Source organism: Panthera uncia, chromosome B1 (assembly GCF_023721935.1).
Source record: "Panthera uncia isolate 11264 chromosome B1, Puncia_PCG_1.0, whole genome shotgun sequence".
Classification (NCBI taxonomy): Eukaryota; Metazoa; Chordata; class Mammalia; order Carnivora; family Felidae; genus Panthera; species Panthera uncia.
The window spans coordinates 142,003,873-142,027,420 of NC_064811.1; the positions used below are offsets into that span (position 1 = coordinate 142,003,873).

Here is a 23,548-nt window from a genome sequence, read left to right on the forward strand (position 1 = left end):
GGCTCACACTCATGAGTTTTGAGATCATGACCTGAACTGAAGTCAGTCACCCAACTGCTGAGCCAGCCAGGGACCTTTAAAAAAATCTTCTTAAGGACGGACTGGGAAGGATGTTTGTAGAGCACTCTTCAAGCTCAAATCCAGAAACTGTTTTCACAGAATGAAATGAGATCAATTGATTACAGTTCCTCTTCCCAATATAAAAATCAACTCCAGGGCTGATCCTACCCACAGCAGGCAACTAGAGTTGGAAATAGTTTAATGACTGGGATTCTAACTATAGCAAAACAAACTATCTTATCAGATTTCATGACAACCATCTGGAGGTTTCCAAATACCAGAAGGAGTATGACAGTATTCCCAAAGAGTAAAAAATGTTAATTGACTCACAAATTATTTTGATGAAATACAGAATTAATATCTCCATATGAGGATTCACTGTAAGTAGTGAAAATTAACCAGAAACTAGATTCATTTATAAAATTAGTAAGTATTTTTAACTCCCTAAATTTCAATGTAGTAATTGTCAAATATACCAATGCAGCAAAATAATAAGATCGAGCAAAGGATTAAAATCTAAATACTCTGAAAATTCTATTAATGCCTTAATATTATGAAATAAGCATTTTGTTTATTTCCCATCCTCATCACCCTTCTCCATTGTTTTCTCATTAAAACTACCGTATTAACAAGGATTTCACCAGTATGTCTTAGCAACAGAGGCATGAGTTTTTACCTCCAAATGAGTGCATTTCTGACCTTCATTAACTTGGAGGCAGTATACCACACAGTAGTTATGCACATAAGGGCTAAAGTCAGACTGCTCCTTTTCAAACCATGCTTTATTATTCATTTACTATTGATAATGAGCAAATTACTTACTCAAGTATCTATTTCCTCATCTGCAAAACACAGATGATACTTACACCTAACTAAAGGGCTGCTGACAAGATTTTAAAAATGACTCATGAGAAGTACCAATCATTGTTGTTATTACAAGTTCTGAACATATGATTGCATTTGTATTATCATTATTGTTAATTTTCTATACCTCTCTGTGAAACCTATGATAATTTCCATAGAAGTGGTAGAAATAAAAGTAAGTCAAGTAACTTGGAAAATTCTGTAAAAGTCTAGAAGAAATTTATATTTAGATATCAATTACCTCCTTGAAAAAAGTTTGGTTCGTGTACATGCTTGGCATAAGGTACGCATAAAGTCGAAGAATATTGGATGTTTGCCCTGAGGAAAGCACAACATTGACCTTGATTGCCCAAGACTGAATAATTAAAAAGTTGAAAAGGTGCGTTTGCAGATGGTTCAGGCCTTCATCTGCAACCATCAGGTAATATGGGTAACTGTCTTCTATGAAACTTTTCCATCCTTGTGATAAGCATCCAGAAAATTCTGTTTGAACATCAATGGTGGTATTATGCTGAAGATGAAGAATGAAAGCAGTTCTCAAAGGAAGAAGTTCAGGGAAGCTGAAATATGCGTACTCAGCATCCTGTAAGAATGGGATAAAGTATATTTTTTTTGAAATTACCATTTAGTTGGTTTACACGTATCATTAAAGTCATTAGAAGAAAAGGTTCCGATACAGTTTTGTTCTGCTTTATAGTCAGACCTTGACTGTCATTTCACAAATACATGCCATAAATCACAGTTTGGATTTAAATACAGGCGTCCCCATTAAGCAAGCACATAATGCTCAGGGTTTATCATACTTTCCCTTCGTAGTCTAATTCTTTTCCTCTCCAATTTCACTTCAAAAAGAAAAAGGAGAGAAAAAATATGCAAAAGCAAATGGCGGATATAAATTATCCAGAACAGGAAGCTGAGGTGAACCACTTGGAGAGGACGATCCCAATTTAGTGTGATTGTCCTGAAGCAGCGGAGGTTTTTCTCAACAGATCAAAATTAGTGCAGTAAACTGGACTGGAAACATTAGGTTAGAATACCGGCTCTGTATTCAAAACATCGCTTGCAAGAAGTCAGCAATGTTTAAAAATCTAACAATAGTGTTGACTGCAAAATGACTGAACAGACACATTCCAAAACCCTTAAGGGTAATACCTTGGTTACCTTCAGGGATAGGATAAGGAAAGGGTGGTAGTGGTTATACCTCTGTATTTGATACTGTTAATATTTTATTAATTATATTCATAATCAGAAAAGGAAGAGCAAATACCTTCCCTCAGAGGTATTTACTATGGAACAAAGAATAAATGAAGTAGTATCAATGAGTTTGACATTTTTCCAGGCTCAAAGAAACTGACTACAGAGTTCTGAAAACAGAAGCGCTTCTCCGAGTTGGAAAAGTTGAATCCAACTGAGCTTCTGTAGAGACTGCTCACCCTCCTTCATGAGCGTGTGTGTCTTTATATAAAGTTTAATTGCTGCAAATAAAATATAATCTTAAACGTGGTAATTTCTGAATACGGGGACTATGGGTATTTTTTCTGTTCTTCCCTTTAAACTATGAATTCTTATAGATGTATTTAACGTGTTAATAAGAAAAAAAAATAAAATGGTAAGGAATTTTAGGTTTAGGTCTTAAATCACATGTTACCTTGAAGAAAACTATGGCAAATTGTCCTCCTTTACTGATAAGATCCATAAGATAGCATTCAATTACATAAAAGAAGTGGAGCTGCTGCCCCTGCTTTAATGATTTCTCGCATATGCATGTAGCAAGTAATGAATCGCCATCAATCAGAAAAAATTCAGATTCAACAAAATCATTGAATAAACTGGAATGTCTAAAATGAAAACAGTTAAAACAAAAATTACATATTGATTAAATAAGGCCCCCAAAGACAGTAGCATTGTCATTATTCGCCCATTATCACCATCATCAGTAGGTGAATTTGCCAAGTAATTATTTTATGTCCGTCTCTACGCTAAGACTTTTCAAATATATCCATATGTATGACTAGCCCTCATAGGCAGAAGGTGGGGTCATTCCCATCCTGTAGATATAGAAAAAGAGGCTCAAAGAGACAGAGCAAATTATGTAAAACCACATGGCAGAATCTGGATTGGAATCGGGAATTTAACACCTCTATTCTGAATATAGACCTGTGTTAAATTTCCTTCCTGTTTAATCAATACTATTTCTTTATAAAACAATAGGTTCATTGATAGCTGTGTACAAACAATGCAAGAGAAAACTGTTTCCATTCACTATCAAACAGCTCTCAAAGTTCTATGTTAAACAATCATATATGTATTTATATATGCATGTGCATATATAATTGTATATATAATATACTATAATATATATACTGAGATAGATACACATTACTTTCATGTCAAATTGATATACAGGAAATATGGTATCCAAATGTACACCTCTTTTTTGATTTATTTATTTAAATTCAAGTTAACATACAGTGTAGTATTGGTTTCAGAAGTAGAACCCCGTGATTCATCTCTTACACAGGACACCTGGTGCTCCTAAAAGTGCCCTCCTTAATGCCCATTAATGCCTTAATCCCTCCATTTAGCCCATCCCCCCACCAGCAACCCTCAGTTTGTTCTCTGTATTTAAGAATCTCTTGTCATTTGCCCCCCTGTCTCTTTTTATCTTATTTTTCTCTCCCTTCCCCTATGTTCATGTTTTGTGTCTTAAACTCCACATGGTGAAATCTTTATTACAATACTCACTTGGCTTTTGGCAATGCACTCATAATTAACTGTGACATTTTTTCTAAAAACATCATGTGTTCTTCTAAACCTAAAAAATAAATTATTTACTTATTATTTGAAAAAGAAGAAATAACAATAAAGTTATTTTAATTCTATTAAATCCATGTAGCTTAAAGAATCATTATTTTGTAATTTATAAATATTTTAAATTGAAAATTACCCATTCTTGCCGCTCTCTGGACCTCAAACCTCAACTGGAAAACATTAAATATAGCAAATTTCCTTTACTTTGGTACCTCTAAGTGGCAGTTATTAATGAAAATGACAGACCTACAAAGAAAGAAGAAAAATTAGAAATTCATTTATTCCATCAAGAAATAGTATTAAATGACTACTGTGTGTTAAGCAAAACATCAGACAATGGGAATATATGAACAAAGGGCAACATGCTGTTAGTTCTCACGGAGCTTAAAATCCATCAGGAAAGACAAATATTAATCAGATAATCATATGGACAATGGAAAATTTAAACTGTGACAAAGAGGATAAAGGAAGCATCCTTAATGAAGTAATGCTTGAGTTGATTTCTGAAGGATGAAACAAAATTTAATTAAATACAGGGATGGGGGGAGTAGCATTCCAGGCAGAAAAGACCGTGTACAAAAAATACCAGAAAATACCATGTACAAAAGTCTTGTGTGATGAATGAGTGTGGGTGATTCTAGATCCAGAACAGAAGTCAACAAGGTTGGAATGCAGAGAGTGAGGGAAGAGTTAGCTGTACTAGAGGGTTACAGAAATGTAAGAGCAGGCAGAGCCTTTGAGGGCATGTTTTCATCCTAAAATCCACTGACGGACTTTAAGCACGTAGTGTTACGAGCGGCTTTACATTTTGAAAGATTACTCTGGCTGCAGTAGAGAGAATAGATAAGATGGGATCAAAGTTCCTGTTAGTAAAGCAGAGAGAAAACCACAGTTCAGAAGGGTAATGAGAGTAGTTTGATGTAATACAGTTTGATGGTAGTTGGGGCCCCTATGGATATTAAATATTTGAAAGGTTAGTTTAACATAATTTTGTAATTATGTATTACATAATTTTGTATTATGTATTATGGATCTGATACGGATGGAGAAGAGGGAAGAGTGAAGGTTGTCAAGGATGATTTTAAGATTCTACCTGATGCAACAGGATGGAGGACGAGGCCATTCCCTGGGCAGGAAACCTTGGAACAAGCCTACATTTCAGGGAAGGATCATGAGTTCATTTGTGGTCACTCTGAGTTTGACTTGAGTTCAAGACTGTAGGACATGTCACGTGAGTAATTAAATATGTAGGTCTAGAGGTCAAACCCAAGGTCTGGGCTAGACCTGAATATGTGAGTAACTTGAATATTATTGTAAATAAAGCCACTGAGGTAGAAGAACTTGCTTGGATAGACAGACACAGTATCATGAAAGAAGAAGAAAGGACTGAAAATACAGTTTTGCAGATCACTAATATTTAATAAATGCCAACAGAGAAGAGGAAGAGTCTGCAAAGGTAATTGAGAAAGAACTGTCAAAGAGGCAGAAGAAAATGCACTTGAGCATTCTGTTACAAAAAACAAATATTGAGACATTCTTCACATATGCCATATGGTGTGTTAGGGCAGTGGAACTTGATAGATAGATGATAGACAGATAATAGATAGATTAGATAGATGGATAGATAGATAGATAGATAGATAGATATTCATATTATATGACATTAAAGAACATATAATGATGAGGCACACATTGATATTAAATATTAGGGGCGCCTGGGTGGTTTAGTCAGTTGAGTGTCCAGCTTCGGCTCAGGTCATGATCTCGCTGTTCCCGAGTTAGAGCCCTGCGTCGGGCTCTGTGCTGACAGCTCAGAGCCTGGAGCCTGCTTTGGATTCTGTGTCTCCCTCTCTCTCTGCCCCTCCCCAGCTCGTGCTCTCTCTCTGTCTCTCAAAAATAAATAAACATAATAAATATTAAAATAACAATGCACGGAGGTTCATGACTGCAAAAAATGAGTAAACTTGAAGAAAAAAGAAATTACTGTGGCTGGAATGGAATGTTTAAGAAACACTTAATGGAGACAGGCAAAAGCATGGTCTCTCGCTTACCTAGTTATTCCCCCTTTTATCAGATCTAAAGAGCATCCACTCCTCACCAAGCATTGCACTTGCTGCCACATATACAAATATGCATAAAACATGGTCCTCTCCCCTCACAATCTGGTAAGGGTTTAAAGAGAATTAAATCAAAAAGTGTAACACGCTTAGTGACCTAGCAGAAATGGTACAGAAAGCCATTAGAGAATTGAAAGAGTTCTTCAATCAACTGGAGTAGTCAGTCTCTTGTGTTCTGAGGTTTTGAGGACACATTTAAAATATGAGAAAGAATTCTGGAAGCATCTTAGAGAAGGTAAGAGATACAGAGGATCACATTTCAAAGAGCAAAACAATACTGGTTTAATGCACAGAGATGTGAAACCACACGACAAGTTTGATTCCACAGGTTGTTCCACATGGCATAAAACAGAATGATTTGATTGGAAATGAAATAGGAAAAGTAGCTATAGCTCACATTATAAGGGGCTTTTGCCCAGGGAAGGATTTTAGAGAATTTCCCCAAAACTCTCTGCCATCCAATTCATACAATTCCCAACCTTACTAACTGCACATTAGCCATACTGTCTTACTTCAGTTCTCCAAATTGTACCAAGTTCAAATATAAAAGATGATTCCATGAGAACTGAGTGAACGGGAGAAAATTAACCCCAAGTATCTTTCAGAAGGGATAGATCCAGAAAAGGTAGGGTCAGATTGAATGAAATAAGGTAATTCATAGGTTCCCGGATGTTCTTAATGTCTCAAGAATTTTTCTCATGGTACTCCTAGGACAAAGTAAATACCTAACAGTTTATTTATTAAGGAGTCAGCTCCAAACAAATTAATAAGTCCTAACATAATCATTTGAAAATAAAATACACATAAACAGAAAGAAATAACATCATTTTTAAATTTAATAACAATTACTAATGAGATATATGTGCCTATTGGACACTACAACTTTTCAACAAGAGCCATGGTGGGAGAATAAAACCCTTCTCAATTTGATAATTAAGGGGTTCCATAGTCTGCCTGCCTACCTCCTCTCATATATCATATAGGAAACTTTTCCTATTAAACTTCATCCTGAACTCATGCCAACCTTACACAAAATGTACATAGAATTTGTATCACTATGCCCAGTTCTCTCTCATTTAAGGGAGAGTCATGGTAGGGAAAATAAAGCCTGCTACCCACCACAAAAACCGCTGAATAAATGTATATTTAAAAATCTGCATTATTAGACACGGGGGGTGGTATTAAGAAGAAGCTGGATGAATAAACATGAGTCAAGGCCAGAACAGTCCTTTAAAAAGTTTGAATTAGCATTCTCAATAATCACAATATTATCTAATACAATAATAACAGGCTGCTACAGAAAAAACAAAAGTAAATCCTCAAAAAATTTATACTTTCAGGAAAAAAGTCACATGCAGAGCAATAAAATGGACATGATGAAATCTCAAGTTACAGATCGGAAATCCAGGAAATTCCTTAGAAGGCATGAGAAAAAAACAAAGAGGGGCACCTGGGTGGCTCAGCCAGTTAAGCGTCTGACTTCAGCTCAGGTCTTGATCTCATGGCTTGTGACTTCAAGCCCCACAAACAGGCTCTGTGCTGACAGCTCAAAGCCTGGAGTCAGCAATAGCACTGCTAGGAATTTACCCAAGGGATACAGGAGTGATGATGCATAGGGGTACTTGTATCCCAATGTTTACAGCAGCACTTTCAACAATAGCCAAATTATGGAAAGAGCCTAAACATCCATCAACTGATGAACAGATAAAGAAGTTGTGGTTTATATACACAATGGAATACTACTTGGCAATGAGAAAGAATGAAATATGGCCTTTTGTAGCAACATGGATGGAAGTGGACAGTGTTATGCTAAGTGAAATAAGTCATACAGGGAGACAGATACTGTATGTTTTCATTCTTATGCGGACCCTGAGAAACTTAACAGAAGACCATGGGGGAGGAGAAGGGGAAAAAAGAAAGAGAGGAAGGGAGGCAAATCATAGGAGACTCTTAAAAACTGAGAATAAACTGAGGGTTTGGGGAGCCCGGGTGGCTCAGTCGGTTGAGCGACCGGTTTCAGCTCAGGTCATGATCTCGAGGTCTGTGAGTTTGAGCCCCATGTTGGGCTCTGTGCTGACAGCTCAGAGCCTGGAGCCTGCTTCAGATTCTGTGTCCCCCTCTCTCTCTGCCCATCCCCCACTCCCCTCCCTCATGCTCTGTCTCTTTCTGTCTCAGAAATAAATAAACATTAAAAAAATATATTTAAAAAAATAAACAGGGTTGATGGGGGTGGGAGGGAGGGGAAAGTGGGTGATGGGCATTAAGGAGGGCACCTGTTGGGATGAGCACTGGGTGTTGTGTGGAAACCAATTTGACAATAAATTTCATATTAAATAAATAAATAAGTAAAACATTAAAAACTTAAAAAAAAAAAAAAAAAGCTTGGAGTCTGCTTCGGATTCTGTGTCTCCCTCTCTCTCTGCTCCTCCCCTGTTCATGCTCTGTCTCTCTCTCTCTCTCTCCTTCAAGAATAAATAAAAACATTAAAAAAAATTTTTTTAATTGATTAAAATTGTACCTGGCACACAGTTAGAACTGAATAAAATGAGGAGCGTTATTGGATGTTTTGGTAAAAGAAAATATAATGTTTTCAAAGTTCCAAGGGGAAAATATTTTGAACTTATAATTCCATACCCAGTCATTCAATCCATTAGGAGGGCAGAAAGACAATATTACTAGATATTTAAGAAGTCACCAACCACCTAGCCTGAATGATAATGTTATTTAAAGAGACAGTTCAGAAAATTAGTGGGTAGATATCAGGCAGAAGGACAATCAAGAAACAGTATAACTACATATGATGCAGGAAAATTAAAGGAAGCTATAAAGAAAAATAGGAGGATCCATGATACTCTGAATTTAGAAAAGTATCGATTTCAAACAGCGGTCTTAATGATAACTACATTTCCAAGTCAACCATATAGATTGCTTCTACAATAAATAACATAATAAATAATTTTGTGACTTGTTTACTTGACTTCCCATTTTTTACTCAACCAGAAACAAATCACAAAAATTAAAGTCATAAACGGGCACCTGGGTGACTGTCGTTTAAGCGGCCAACTCTTAATCTTGGCTCCGGTCACGTTTGTGGGATAGAGCCCTGGTGAGTCTCTGCACTAACAGCAGGAAGCCTGCTTGGAATTCTCTCTCTCCCTCTCTCTCTGCTCCTTGCCCGCTCTCTCTCTCTCCCTCTCTCTCTCTCTCAAAATAAATAAAACATTTTTAAAAACAAAGTCAAAAATATTGTAAACTATGATAAACCATTATAATATAACAATAATATAATTAACCAAATAGGGAAGTTCAGAAAGGGATGAATAGTGGAAAAAGAAGAGCGTATATTAAGTTCCTCATTTTTCATCGCAGAAAGTCTAGAGAGAGCATCTAAAGATAATATATCAAAAATTAAGGGCTTCTGGAATCAAGAAGTTAAATTGCCTTTCTCATATAAGTACTGAACCACTGTGTTGCCAAATAAATATAAATGGGGAAATTTCATTTATACTTATATTACAACTTCTAATGAATTAATAGATCTTGTTATTTTTAGGTGCTAGAACAACAAAAATACAGGCAAATAGCTACTTCCATGTAGAAGTGCATCATTGTTGAAATATTCCAGCAAAGACGAGCCTGGGTGCCTCAGTCAATTGAGCATCTGACTTCGGCTCAGGTCATGATCTCCTGGTTCACGAGTTTGAGCTCCACATCTGGCTCTGTGCTGACAGCTGAGAGCCTGGAGCCTGCTTTGGATTCTGTGTCTCCCTCTCTCTCTGCCCCTCCCTCACTAGTTCTCTGTCTCTGTCTCTCTCTCTCTCAAAAATAAACATTAAAAAAAAAAAAAAAAAAGAAATACTCCACCAAAAATTTTGACCTGAATTTGATCCAAACTCTAGTAGCAACAATTAATTAACGAGACATTTATAAGATAGAAGAACCTGTTAAATGATACCAGGAAGATTAGAATCTCTACAAGGCCAAAAAAAAAAAAAAAAAAAAAAAAAAAAAAGGAAAGGGAAGGGAAGGGACTCCAATTTATTAACAAATTACAAGAGGATGAAAGAGACTACAACAAGCCTAAAGACATATTATCCAATCACAGTAGCGCCAAAACCTTATCTGGGTTCTGATTTAAACAATCTTTAAAAGAAAAGAGAGAAGGGATGGGAAAAAAGAGAAATCATAGATTATTAGAGACAGCCCAATTCAGAAAATAAGGCCCAGGGAATGATGGAACCTCTTGATGGAAAGAGTCAATTTCCTGAAACACTGGAGAAAAGCCGACCAGCAATGGACAGAATTCTAGATGCCCTCCAAGACTCCAGCCACCCTGGTGCACTGCCCTGTATAATATCCTCTCCTTGGGTGTGGGCAGGACCGGAAGATTGAATGGGATAGTCTCTCCCATGATTAGGTCACATTACCTAAGACTCCAACATTCCAGGAGACAGATTCTCCTGATAGCTTTGAAGACATAAGCCACAATGCTTTGAGAGGACCACCTGGCCGGGAGCTGAGGGTGGAATCTAAAGGCTGAGAATAACCCACAGCCAAGAGCCAACAAGAAAACAGGGAACCTCACAATCCCACACCTGCAAGGAATTGGATTCTTCCAACAACTGGAAAGAACCTGCACAAGATGGCAGCTCCAGTAGGCACCTTCATTTTAGTCTGGTGAGACGCTGAGTAAAAGCATTCAGTTACTCTGTGTCTAGACTTCTGATTCACGGAAATTTATAAAATACTACATTTTTATTGACTTAACCTCCCAAGTTTGCGGTAATTTGTTATGCAGCAATAGAAAACAAATACATGCCCCTTGACCATTTTTACATTCTTTTAACTGTTATATAAGAAATAAATGATTATTGCATGAAGCCACTGAAATGTAGGGGTAGGTAGGAATCGCCTGTAAGTTATTCGAATGCAGATTCTGATTCTGCAAGTTTGTAGTTGCGCCCCGATTGTGCGTGGGGTGGGGATGCTAGCTGCCTGCCGCTACCGATGTCTAGGTCATATTGGTTATGCTCAGATCTGACCTCCCTTAGTTTCCCTAAGGCCCCAGATCCCAGCATTCTTTCTTTGAAGAGGTCCCCTTAAAAGCCTGAACGCTCGCCCCTCTCCTTCGGATTCCAGACCCCGCGCTCCCCACCTGCGTCCCTTTCCTCTGCCTCTCCCCACGTCTTGCCTCCCGGCGCCAACGGGAGACCCGTCCGCCACCATTTTCTGGGGGCGCAGCGGGGCGCGTCCGGAGCCGCTCCCGGGCCACCTCCCGCCTGGACCAGAGAGCTGGAACCGCGAGCGACATCTCCACTCCGGGTTTCTCCCTGCAGTGACCCCGGTCGCCTCGGAGCCCGCTCCGCACGCCTCCGCCCCCAACCCGGTTCGCTCCCCGGAGCACCTCCCCCTCCTCCCGCCAACCTCCACCCCGGCGTCCGCACCGGACCTGTGGCGTCGGTGGAGCAGCTGCCGGGCACCTGCAGGGAAGGAAGCGACCGACAGGGGCTCAGAGCGCGGAGCCCTGAGTGGCAACTCGAGGGGGCGCCTGAACCTGGGCTTCTGACCTGCGGAGCCGCCTCGGCCAGTCTTTTGTACCCGGAAAGAAGTTTTGGTTTCGTTTCTCACATCGGTCACGTTTGAGTTTCGTTTTCCTTTATCACGAAGTAGGTCCGACGGGTTCCAGAAGAGTGAGTCTGAACATCCTTACCTTCAGTGGGGACCTTAAGACATAGCAGAAACGGTAACCTGGGCTTCGGAATTCGGACAGGAAACAGAGGGGAGTGAGGCCGAGAGATCTGGGACAGCTGGGAGATAAAAATCAAGGAGGGGCAGAGTTTAGAAATAGATCAAGTAGAACACTGTGGAATCTGAAGTTCCACCGTGGGTCTTGCTGCTCCCCTTTGAGTCAAAAACAAAAACAGTGGGAAGGAACACCTGAACGTGGAGTTCTAGTAGGAGAAGATAATGATGACTGCTCTGTGCAAACTATATGTGGAGCCAAGAAACACCATTAAAAAATCAAATTGAAAGCGCAGCCCGCTCGCTTTTTCCTTCTGCCTTCAAGTTATTTTCACTAAATGTCTGCCCGTCGTGGCAGAAACTATTGTCAATTTGGGTTTTAACCCTAGCCTCTCTTTCCTTCTAGTCTCTTAATGTGCTTAGATTCATGTGCAAATATACTCGAATTCTAGGAAGAGGCAAGTGGAGGTGACAGTGGATTTGGGTAATATTAGCAACAATGGAGAGCCACAGCTGCTTTGTCTGCAAGGCAGGTAAAGAACAGATGGGCAGACACTGTCCCACAGAAAACAGAGCAGTGCGTGACATATTTTCTTGTCATAAATTGAAGAGTCAAGTTGTTAAAGAAAAAGGTAGGGACGGAGAGACTGGACATTGCTCACATCCATCAGGCACCCATTCATTCATTCACTTATCTACAAATTTGTGATGACGAAACTGAGGAAGGAAATTTAAAAATTTGGAACTTGACACATGACTGGCCTAAAGTTCTATTATATTCATATGTCTTTCTCTAACATCTCTAATAATGATAATCCTCTCCTTCCTCCTGTCAAGAAGTCAGTGTTCTAAATCCTGCGACCCGTGAACATGTTAACTTCTCTGGCAAAAGGTACTTTGCAGAATTAAGGATTTTGAGTTGTGGCATTATGCAGAATAACCTGGTGAGTCCACTCATTGTCTCCAACACTTCTTCCCCCTCTTCCAAATCCTCTGACCCTTTTAGTCCAGATGTGCTCTGAACCTGCTCTGTCAAAGATCACCGATGATGATCCAATCATTGAGAAATCTGAACAATGCTTGTGCTTGTTTAGTCCATGATCCATTACTTCTCTCTCTCTCTCTCTCTCAAATGCTTGACAGATATCTAACCCATCTCTCTTTTCCAAAGAGCTTCTTTTCTCTTGGCTTACAATATTCTTCAAATCTATTCTCTTCCCACCTTGACTATCAAAATGGATGGATTATCACCTAACAACTGTTCAGGTGAAAAGTGTGGGAATCATTGTTGCACCTTCACCTCCCTCAAACCTTAGTGAACTGGAACTCCTGATACTTACAGAATCTCTTCTCTCTCTCATTTTCCAAAGGCTAGAGCAAACAACACCGTTCCTCATCTGGCTAACTGGAACAGCGTATTCCCTTCCAGACTCCAGTGTGTCCCTCCACTCCATTTTCTAACCTGCCACCAGGGTTATTTATTAGCATGTAAAACCAAGCACATCAAGTCCCTGTTAAAAAACACTTCCAGGGGCGCCTGGGTGGCTCAGTCCGTTGGGCGTCCGACTTCAGCTCAGGTCATGATCTCACAGTTTGTGAGTTTGAGCCCCACGTCAGGCTCTGTGCTGACAGCTCAGAGCCTAGAGCCTGCGTCGGATTCTGTGTCCCCTTCTCTCTCTGCCCCTCCCCAACTTGTGCTCTATGTCTCTCAAAAAGTAAATAAATGTAAAAAAAAAAAAATTTTTTTTTAAAAAAACCACTTCCAACATTTCTTCATTGCTTTTGGATTAAATCTACCTAGTAGTATTCCCTTTCCTTTGAGAACTCTCCAACTCTGATATGCTTCCTTTCACTTGCCCTAGAGTTATGGGGATGGGCAAACACATGACATCTAACACTGGATAGATGTGGTTAACCACAATTTATTAGTTATGTATACTCACAGCCCTGCACACCATGTAAGGCTATATATATATATATATATACACATAGGGCTTGAACTCAGGAGCAAATAAACAAGGTGGGACTGTGGGAGGCAACCTTTGTAACAATCAGAAGTGGGGAGACCCCTGGCGCCCTTGGGAAGACAGGATTACATGTTTAATTACTTTTGCTGGCTGACAAGGAAGTGAAACTGTTAGGTAAATGCAGTTGTTCTGGCTGAGAAAGGAACTGGCTAAGTAAGGAACCCTTCTCTCCACATATGACACCCAGTAACTTTGTTACTTTTTTGCCATTTACTACTCATAGCCCAAATACCTTTATCTTGTCAATTCTTCACATATTTATTGTTCGTTTTTCTAAAAGGTATAAAAAGCTTCCTGCTCTGGTCCCTTCTTCGGGTCTTTATTCTCTTGTTTAGGTTCCCATGTACATATAAAAATTCAACAAGATTTATATGATTTCCTCCTGTTAATCTGTCTTACGTCAGTTTAATTCATAGGCCCAGCCAGAGACCCAAAGAGGATAGAGGAGAATTTTTCCTCCCCTACAGCAGCACATGGAAATTTAGGACTTATACTACAATGCTTTGGCATCGTTTTAAGCCTTGGTGATGATTGAAGACTTTTTCCCTAGGAAACAAAGTAGACACTTGACCAGGAGGGAGGGAGCCAAATGGAGAGGCGATCACTGAAAACATAATTTTCATTTTTTTTTTAAGTTTATTTATTTATTTTGAGAGAAAGAGAGCAGGGGAGGGGCGGAGAGAGAGAATCCCAAGCAGACTCCACGCTGTCAGCACAGAGCCCAATGCGGGGCTGGAACTCACAAACTGGGGGATCATGACCTGAGCTGAAACCAAGAGTCGGACACCTAACCAACTGAGCCACCCAGGTGTCCCAAAAACATAAATTTTAGAGGTGCCCTCTTTATGGCCAACAAAGTCAGCTAAGAATCTGTGTGACACTGATGCAGGCAATGCATGTCCCCAGAAGGCTTGAATTTAGTTTAATAAATCCCTGCCACAGTGGATCCCAATGGGAAATCCATTTGCTACTTTGTTACTTAAGAGCTCTTTGAAGAGTTCATTGGACCTCTGAATTAAACCAATTAAATTGCAAAGGGCATATAGGGAAGGTGGAAATTCCATTGAATGCACTTTTTAAGAGCCCACCACTGTTTTCTAAGAAATGAAATGAATTTTCAGTCACTATCAGTAATATCTGGAACTCGAATGGATAAAGAATGTCCTCCAGAGGTGTTGTATTGTGGCTCTGATATATGCAGAGATACCTGTTATGTTAATTTATATTTGGGGTATCTGTGAAGCAAAAGATTTCCAAAGTTCTCTATCAAAGGGAGAGACTCTTAGGTCACCACCCAGGAATACGTAAAAATGTATTGATGGGGCCAAATTATTGCTCTGGGCATCCATGCTGAGATGACTGTCTAAAGTCTGGCCAATTTTGCTGACCCTTGGGTCTCTTCTTTTATCAGGGAAACTTGGTTAAGAGATGGGAAAGCAACAGCATCCCACTGAGCTCCATCACATAGAGTGGTGGTGATTCCATCTATAAAACCTACAAATTCCCAATTTTGTTCACTCAGTTTTGTTCCTCAGGTAGCCAAAATGTCTGGGAGAGGGGTGACCTCCTCCAACACAGTGGCTCCTGGCAAGGGACTAAGAAAAGGAGATAATGAGGACCTGTCCAAGTAGGATATGCCAGAGAGCCCACGTGCGACTCCATGCTATAGCAGGGAGGGCTTGGTTGCCAATCCAGGTTTGTGAAGTATGGCATCCATGACCCAAAGTATAATGGGCAATTGAGTACACAAGGTCATATGTTCAGGGTCTATAAAAGTCTCTATTTCCAGGAGATCCCAGCATGTGGCCAGTAAATGTCACTCTAATAGTGTATAGCACAGAATTGAAGAAGGGCAGTATTGTGTATCGGAAGTCCATTGGAAACTTATGGACATTATAGGTGGTCCAGAAACTCTGGGAGTCATAAAAGGAGGTCAGTACAGCATCTACAGTAGAGAGTCTCTGAGGATACTTAATGAAGGTGCCCCTTGATTTCAGTTTAGACAGATTTCATAACATTTTGTTGGAGGGGACCCCATTTAAGGTGGACTGACTTGCAAGTTAAAGTATCAGTGAGACTAAAAAAAATAAGGAAATGCAGAATATGCTGCCTCCAGACCCCAAAAGAACTAAAAGTTGTTGGACTTGTATTAATATTTTGAGTGCTAAGAGGGATGATAGCTGGGTCATGACATTGCCTGAGATGGCACAGTTCACCACATAATTTTCAAGAATTTCATCTGAGTGGCAGGACCTTGCACTACGTGTGGAGCAATGGCCCATCCCCTTTTTTTAAGCCACTTTGTTGGTATTTGCATGTCCTGAATGAGCATTTCAAATGAATTAATTAATTTCCCCATAATTGGACATAGATAAGACCTTGCCTTCAAAGACTGTGTGCAATGGAAAGACTGCTGAGGTACCCCATGGGTAGCCTGGTAGAGGTGTATAATGTCTAAGAGGCTATTGAAATAGGCACTGATGAGAACATATTAACAATTTCTACAATGCCAAATTATTTAGCGGCTGCTGTTTGGATGGAGCCAGTAATTTTAACACCATTGACTATTGGGTATGAGGGCCTTCATGAGGTCCACAACATTAGGCTGTGGTAATCCACTGTAAGAAGCCATTCATTCTTTTCAGGTTTAAGAATATGCTAAATTAGGCTGCTAAATGGAGAAGCAGTGAGGATGATCCTTCCTTCATTCATTAGGTCACATATAATTCTGTCTTATGCTTAAACTCCTGAAAATTACTTGTCAAGAGTATAGCAATTTAATACTACATTGTTTTGTCTTTTACTTTTTCTCTGATAATGATCTGATTGTTGTTTCTGAAGCTTACCTGACATGGCTTTGTAAAGAATCTCAATATTATTTTTCCAGATGTAACAAATTTTTTTAAAGCCCAGATTGTTACATGCTTTCTTAAAATCATAATGGTAGCATATTTCATTACAAAGAGAGTGCATTCTCTACTAAATGTGTTCAGATTTGAATTATGTGATCATACCCCCAATATTAAATTTACAAATCATAAATAAACATATGATATTGATAAATTCATATGTATACATATAGAAGAGTAATCACATCAACAATAATTTATTTACTTCTTTATCCTCCAGAAATAAAACATTCCAACAAAATCAGAGATACAGGTACGAAATTAAGTTGAGTTTACTGGGTCTGTGATATTTCTGCCATAGGCTTTTCAACACCTGTTGATAAGTCAGTGAGAGGAAACACTGGGGGCTGGACATGCCAGCTCTGTAGAAATTCTTTCCCAAAATAGTGCTGAGCAAAATGTTAATCCAACAGAAGCAGACACTGAACAGACCTCAGAATTTTGTGTGATAGAGCAACTGTGTCTTCAGCGATTGGAATTTTTTAAATATATAACTCCTCCTTTGGTCCAACAGCTGATTTCCTCCTTTACCATATTGCTCCTTCCTTTCTGTTTTCCAAGGGAATGACAGCCACATCCTTCTACATTAGACTTCTTTGGTAAACAGCTTTAGAAATTGTTATACAGCTGTCTCTAGTCGTCTGGTAGTGATGACTCCACTTGCAAGTTTGATATTCCCTTGGTATCTCCCAGATGATATCTTCACGGGGCATGTAAAATGCAAATTTTAAGAGAGAAAGATGGCTCTCAGTTTTTATTTAGATCAAATAAGTTTGAGAGCCATTTTTAAATAGCCAATTACTTTGGTAGATTTGCCTTTCCCCTCTGGTGAGGTAAAAAAATAAAATAAAATAAATAAATCAAAATGCCTCATCCAGTCAAGCCTTTGTTTCTCTGTATCAACTCAACTTAAAACATTAAAATCTTCAGCCCTAAAAAGATGTCTACATTTTTTAATAATGCACTCATATTGTAAGTACAAGTGATTTTCTTCTCTTTCTTTCCATTAGTATTCTATAATGAGTTTTTTTCTATAAACACAACATAAACATCACTTTCTATGACCACTTTAAAAATCCATGAGTTTATTTAACCATTTCATCAGTTAGAGATTTAGGGTGTTACCCATTTTTTTGCTATTATAAAAAATGTCTGGATAAACATGATATCATATAGGTCTTCAAAGTAGAGTAGGATGGGATGAATCAAAGGATATGAACTTTTAAAAGTGGGAACATTTAGGGGCGCCTGGGTGGCTCAGTCGGTTAAGTGTCTGACTCAGGCTCAGGCTCAGGTCATGATCTCACAGTTTGTGGGTTCAAGCCCCACATCGGGCTCTGTGCTGACAGCTAAGAGCCTGGAGCCTGCTTCCGATTCTGTGTCTCCCGCTCCTTCATGCTCTGTCTCTGTCTCTCAAAAAAAAAAAAAACAAAAAAAAAAAACAAACCTTTAAATACTCAAGGTAATAAAGCTATTCTACAATGAGCCTCTTCTACCAGTTTTGAAGCATCCAAATCCAGAGACTTTCTTAGGCAAGGTTACTTATTTACATTATTACAAACTGGAATTAAATTTTGCTTACTGATTCTTGCCAAAGGAAGTCGATATTCATTTCTCATGTTTGCCAACTTGGAAGCAGGCAAAGGAGGCAAAGTTCCCTAACACTTTTCAGTTACGCACATGTAAAGCAGCCTTAAAATGCTTCAGGAGTTCATCCAGGATCACCTACAGGAAAAATATTTCTCAGAAAGATTTTATTTAGACAATTAAACTGCTTGGTAAAATGACTGCATCACAGTTTTGTAGATGAATGTTCATTCACTGAAGTCAGCATTTACTTTATTCATTTGTGAAATTAAAGTAAAATCCCATTTGGTTTCAATCAACATCTATAAATTCAAGTATCTTTCCTCTTAAAAATCTACTTTGACTCTATCTAATCAAAATCACCATTTACTAAGATGCATGCCCTAAGCTAATCTTAAACTTGTACCTATTTCAAAGACTTTAGGGGCATATTTAGAGAACAGGTAACAAGTCAGTACAGTGATAACAGTATAAATTCATTATTTAGTTCTGATTATGCTTTGCTGCCCTTTGTGAAGCACCTGTTTGTTACCTCATACAAGTTAATCTATTAGAACAACCTATGAGGTTGGCATTTTCATCTACATTTTATAGATAAGAGAACTAAACCTCACAGAGGTAAACTTGCTCTAAGTCACACAAGGGGGTAAGTAAAGAAGTAGCTGTTGTTGGTACTATAAGCTAGATTAGCTTCCAAATTTTATACCTAAGCAAGAATTCTTTCAGAATCAAAGCTAGAAGTTTCTTTATGTAACTAAAATAGCATAAATGGAAAACTGTGACATTAAAAATACTCTTAGTTTTCTTCTGCTACAACTACTGTTTTAATTATTCACTTGGTTTTTTCTTTCATTTAATTTATTCATACCATGCACTATTTCAAGAATTAAGGTACGTTAGAAGGATGAAGATAACACAAGGTAATATAAATTAAAATGTGGTAAAAGAAAAGAAAAACAAGGGAAAGAGCATAAAACAGGCCACAAATTATACTCGAAGATTTCTAGCAGCCAAATGTAAAAAGAAAACCTCATCACTTAACAAACACATTTCACAATGTCCGTGACATACATAGTTATTTCAGCACTAAAACCACATAAGGACGTCTTGGTGGATTCTTACAAAAAGTACTGCGTGAATATGATGAAGAAAGCCTCCAGCCAAATCTTTACATGGACAATGTGACAATTCTCCCAGGGCTTTTTTTCATCTGATTCTCTGTATGTGTGCATGAACAAAGACCACAGAAAAGGGCAATAAATTCAATTCTGCAGAGGAGCCAAAGTAATGCATTAATGTGTCTTCACTCAGTATTGTACAAATATTACTGCTGTGCTTTTTTTTTAACGTTTATTTATTTTTGAGAGAAAGAGAGATAGTGCATGAGCGGGGGTGGGGGGAGAGAGAGAGGGAGAATCTGAAGCAGGCTCCAGGTTCCGAGCTGTCAGCAGAGACCCTGACGCGGTGCTCGAACTCACGAATTGTGAGATCATGACCTGAGCTGAAGTTGGATGCTTAACCTACTGTTGTGCTTTCCATTTGCCTGCTTCTGTGCCAGTGTTGAACACTGTGCTAGGGGTGTGTGTGCTACTTGCCAGGTATAACCTCGCATTGTGAGCCATCTTCTCCGATGTGCAAGCCATATATTACAAGCTAGAAGGTAAGCTCTTTGAAGGCAGGAATCACACCTTCTAACTCTGATTTTTCTACACAGTTTTCACATAGTTATTACTCAAATCTTTGTTAATTGACAGATACAAAAGTTATTCCCAAATTGTGGCACGTGTAATATTAGAAGCACGTGAGAGAATTTAACATGACACACAGATGGAGCATTAAATAATATTAAAGAAGTTTTTAAAAATAAAAACCACCCCCTTTCCAAATCTCTTTACTTCTTTCTGCTAATCCCAGAAAGTCTGGAAGTGGTAGGCCTCTAATATCTCTCTAAAACTTAATCGCCTCGGGGCGCCTGGGTGGCGCAGTCGGTTAAGCGTCCGACTTCAGCCAGGTCACGATCTCGCGGTCCGTGAGTTCGAGCCCGCGTCAGGCTCTAGGCTGATGGCTCAGAGCCTGGAGCCTGTTTCCGATTCTGTGTCTCCCTCTCTCTCTGCCCCTCCCCCGTTCATGCTCTGTCTCTCTCTGTCCCAAAAATAAATAAAAAACGTTGAAAAAAAAAAATTTAAAAAAAATAAAACTTAATCGCCTCTTTTTTTTTCTTTTTAGTAAGAAGCAGCTTCAGCTGAAAGCCATGATAATTATATTTATTTTTATAGTTATCTTAAGTTTTAAGATCAGAAATCAGAGATCTTGGCTATCCACTTACAGTTCAGTATATATGAAGTTTCCTTTTGAAATACTATAAAAATGGGTCTATTTAAGAAAAAATTATAGTTTCAGTGGTCTGGAGGTATATCCAGAGGTATACTATGAGGTTAGAGAACATAAATTAGTGCTAGTCTCCTTTTTTTAAATCTATTCATCAGGGTTATCTGATAGAAACAAGCTTCTACATTGTCAGATTCTATGGAGGTTTTCTTGATTTGTTGACTATTGTTTTTCTTATAGTTTATTTTTAATAAGAAATTGGGAACAAGGAAAATGTTATAAATAAATTTATTATTGCAAATAAATAATTTTCTGAATTATTTTCCTGCTTTTACTCTTTTCAACAGACCTTGAGTTAGGGTACTCTTTCTTAGGTGACCAACTCAATATCCTCTCAAGAGGACATCAAGCTCTTGGTCTAATTCCCCTTCCTGCACTCCCAGTCCTAGATGTAAAACAATCTCAAAGGTTCAGCAGTCGAGTTGTCATTTTATTTAAATGACTGTTTGTCTACATCTTCTCTATTGCCACTGAATGCTCTGATTTGTTCCAAGAAATGCAAAATTTTAGATATTGTTTGTTAGATTGTTAGGGAAAGATGTTTGAATTAAAAATTAAGTTAAATCTGGGGTGCCTGGGTGGCTCAGTCGGTTAAGCATTCAGCATTGGCTCAGGTTATGATCTCTCTGTTTGTGAGTTCAAGCCCCATGTCAGGCTCTGTGCTGGCAGCTCACAGCCTGGAGCCTGCTTCAGATTCTGTGTCTCCCTCTCTCTCTGCCCCCACCCAGCTCTCTCTCGCTCTCTCTCTTTCTATCTGTCTGTCTGTCTCTCTCGCTCTCTCAAAACATAAATAAACATTAAAAAAATGTTTTTAATTAAGTCAAATCTAAACAAAATTGGAGAATTTTACCAACAGCAAAAGTGAGTAACATTTGCAACAGTAATGAGAGTTGTTCTTACAACTAAATAAATATCTTGCACCCACAGAGGTCAGGGAGCATTTCAAAAACCACACGCCTCTCTTTTTAGCAACTCTTGTTCACAACATGCATCATTAACTGGGCCACAGGCATAACAATGTTCAAGTAAGCAGCTTAACAAGGATCATTTTTTTCATTTTTACCTATGAACTAATATTGCAAAATTTTCAATGGTAAAGTTTCAGAATTGTTGCAAGTGTAAAAAATAATAATAATAATAATAATTTAAATAGATTTTGATTATAGAAAAATCAACTTAACATTATAAAAACAAATGGAATATCTTATATTAATTCAACCCTACAGGTATTGAATCCTTTATAATAGCATACATTTAATGACTATCAGTATTGTATCATTATAAGTATCACAAATCTCACCTTTTGTTGAAAACCTAAATTCACATCTTGGAATTTTGCTGGAATATATTTTCTTCCAAACAAATTTCCCAACACTAACATGAGTTTTTCCATCACATCCTAAGAAAATTGTTGTGAGCTTAAGCAAATAAAGGATATTATGGTAAATAAGAAAAAATGTTGATTCCATGGATTCCTTCCTTAAGTTTGTTTTTATGATACATTTCCTTTCGTGAAGGACAAATTTTTCTGGTAAATATACACCTCAGAAAATAACCATATCTGCTATGCTATGTGTGCATTTATTTTTGGTAACGGCAGGCAGTTTTATATTCTGTGCTTCCTTTTAATTCTTGCTACCTTCACCCTAGTTCCACCAACAAAACACTTATCAACTAGTTTCCTGATCTGGACTCTCCTCACTTGAGGCCATCCTTGAGAATGATCAAACTTCCCAAAGCATTATGATCATGGCTCTCCTCTACCCCAAAATCTCTAATGGAGTTTCAATGCCTAATTAAAACAACAGCAAAAAATTCCAGGTTCCTTGAACTGCCGCTTAGTGTTTCAAAATCCAGCCTAAAACTAAGCTCCCAGCCTTACCTATTGATACTTCCCAACACTGGATCTAGATTCTGGTCATCTTTTCTTACTCTCCATTCCCCATAAAACTTGAGCACTAAACCATACTTGTCAAGAGGTGGCTAGGTTTAATTAACCAGACCATGTGACCATGGCAAAGTTATTCAACCTCTATGTGTCTATCTCAGTTGCCTCTTCTGCAAATATTCTTAATTAGTTAAATGATACCTAAATATTTCCCTAATGTTTGTTATTAGTACATGTAATAAAAACAAATTCACTGTCAGTATCTAATTTTGAGGGCATCTGTAAATCTGAACATTTAACATTTCTTTGTAGAACAGAAGGAGAAGAAAGAGAAGAAAGGGTAGGATAAGGAGAAGAAAAAGAAGAAAGAAAACATTTCTGAGGCTTGGGCCATTTTATAAATAGGTTGTTGGGGCACCTAGGTGGCTCAGTAGGTTAAGCGTCCAACTTACGCTGAGGTCATGATCTCATAGCTCCTGAGTTTGAACCCCACATCAGGCTTTGTGTTGACAGCTCAGAGACTAGAGCCTGCTTAGGCAGGCTCTATCTCTTTCTGCCCCTCCCCTGTTCACACTCTGTCTCCCTCTCTCTCTCAAAAATAAATAAACATTAAAAAAAAATTTTAATACATTGTTGTCTTTGGACTACATATATAAAATCTGAAGCTCACCTTTTGTGATTGGCTTACAGAGATTATGCAAAAGACTCTCATAAGAAAACTGACACAAAAAATTTGAAGTTTCATGACCATGTAAATGTGATGAAAATCCTTCAAATCTCAGCAGATTACCTTCTCGACCTAAATATCCCTGAAAAAAATAGAAAAAAAGAAATGTGTGTTTTAATTCAATTTACCAGGCATTTAAATATCATTTAATACCAGTATGAGTGATTGATTAACACTTGACCTCATTTGATAACTACGGCAATGGTAAGTAACATTAATCACTGCATGTTGCTTATAAAGACTTCAAGTGGTTTGGCATGGTAAGAAATCCACAAAGTATTAATCACAGAGAACAAAAAGCCAAAGGACAATCATACCTTTCAAACAAAAGGTAAAGTTTCCAAATTTCCAGGGCTCTGGGTTGATTAAAGCACAGCTATGAATGCTTTAGCATTGACAGCACTCATAAAGAGGAGTAATTTAATTTA

At 38.3% G+C, this 23,548-nt stretch overlaps 1 protein-coding gene across 1 annotated transcript in view; it reads right to left on the reverse strand.

The window, feature by feature from the left end:
- The window catches only part of LOC125923189 (probable ATP-dependent RNA helicase DDX60), a 101,838-nt gene extending 97,298 nt beyond the window's left edge, over positions 1–4,540 (reverse strand). Inside the window, exons 1-4 of the mRNA XM_049631296.1 lie at positions 3,872–4,540; positions 3,670–3,739; positions 2,573–2,762; positions 1,166–1,507 (exon numbers count right to left, since the gene is read on the reverse strand). Coding sequence (XP_049487253.1) covers positions 1,166–1,507; positions 2,573–2,762; positions 3,670–3,739; positions 3,872–3,875 — 606 coding nt within the window. The 5' untranslated portion in view covers positions 3,876–4,540. The remainder of the gene's footprint in view (positions 1–1,165; positions 1,508–2,572; positions 2,763–3,669; positions 3,740–3,871) is intronic.
- Positions 4,541–23,548: the final 19,008 nt, after the last annotated feature.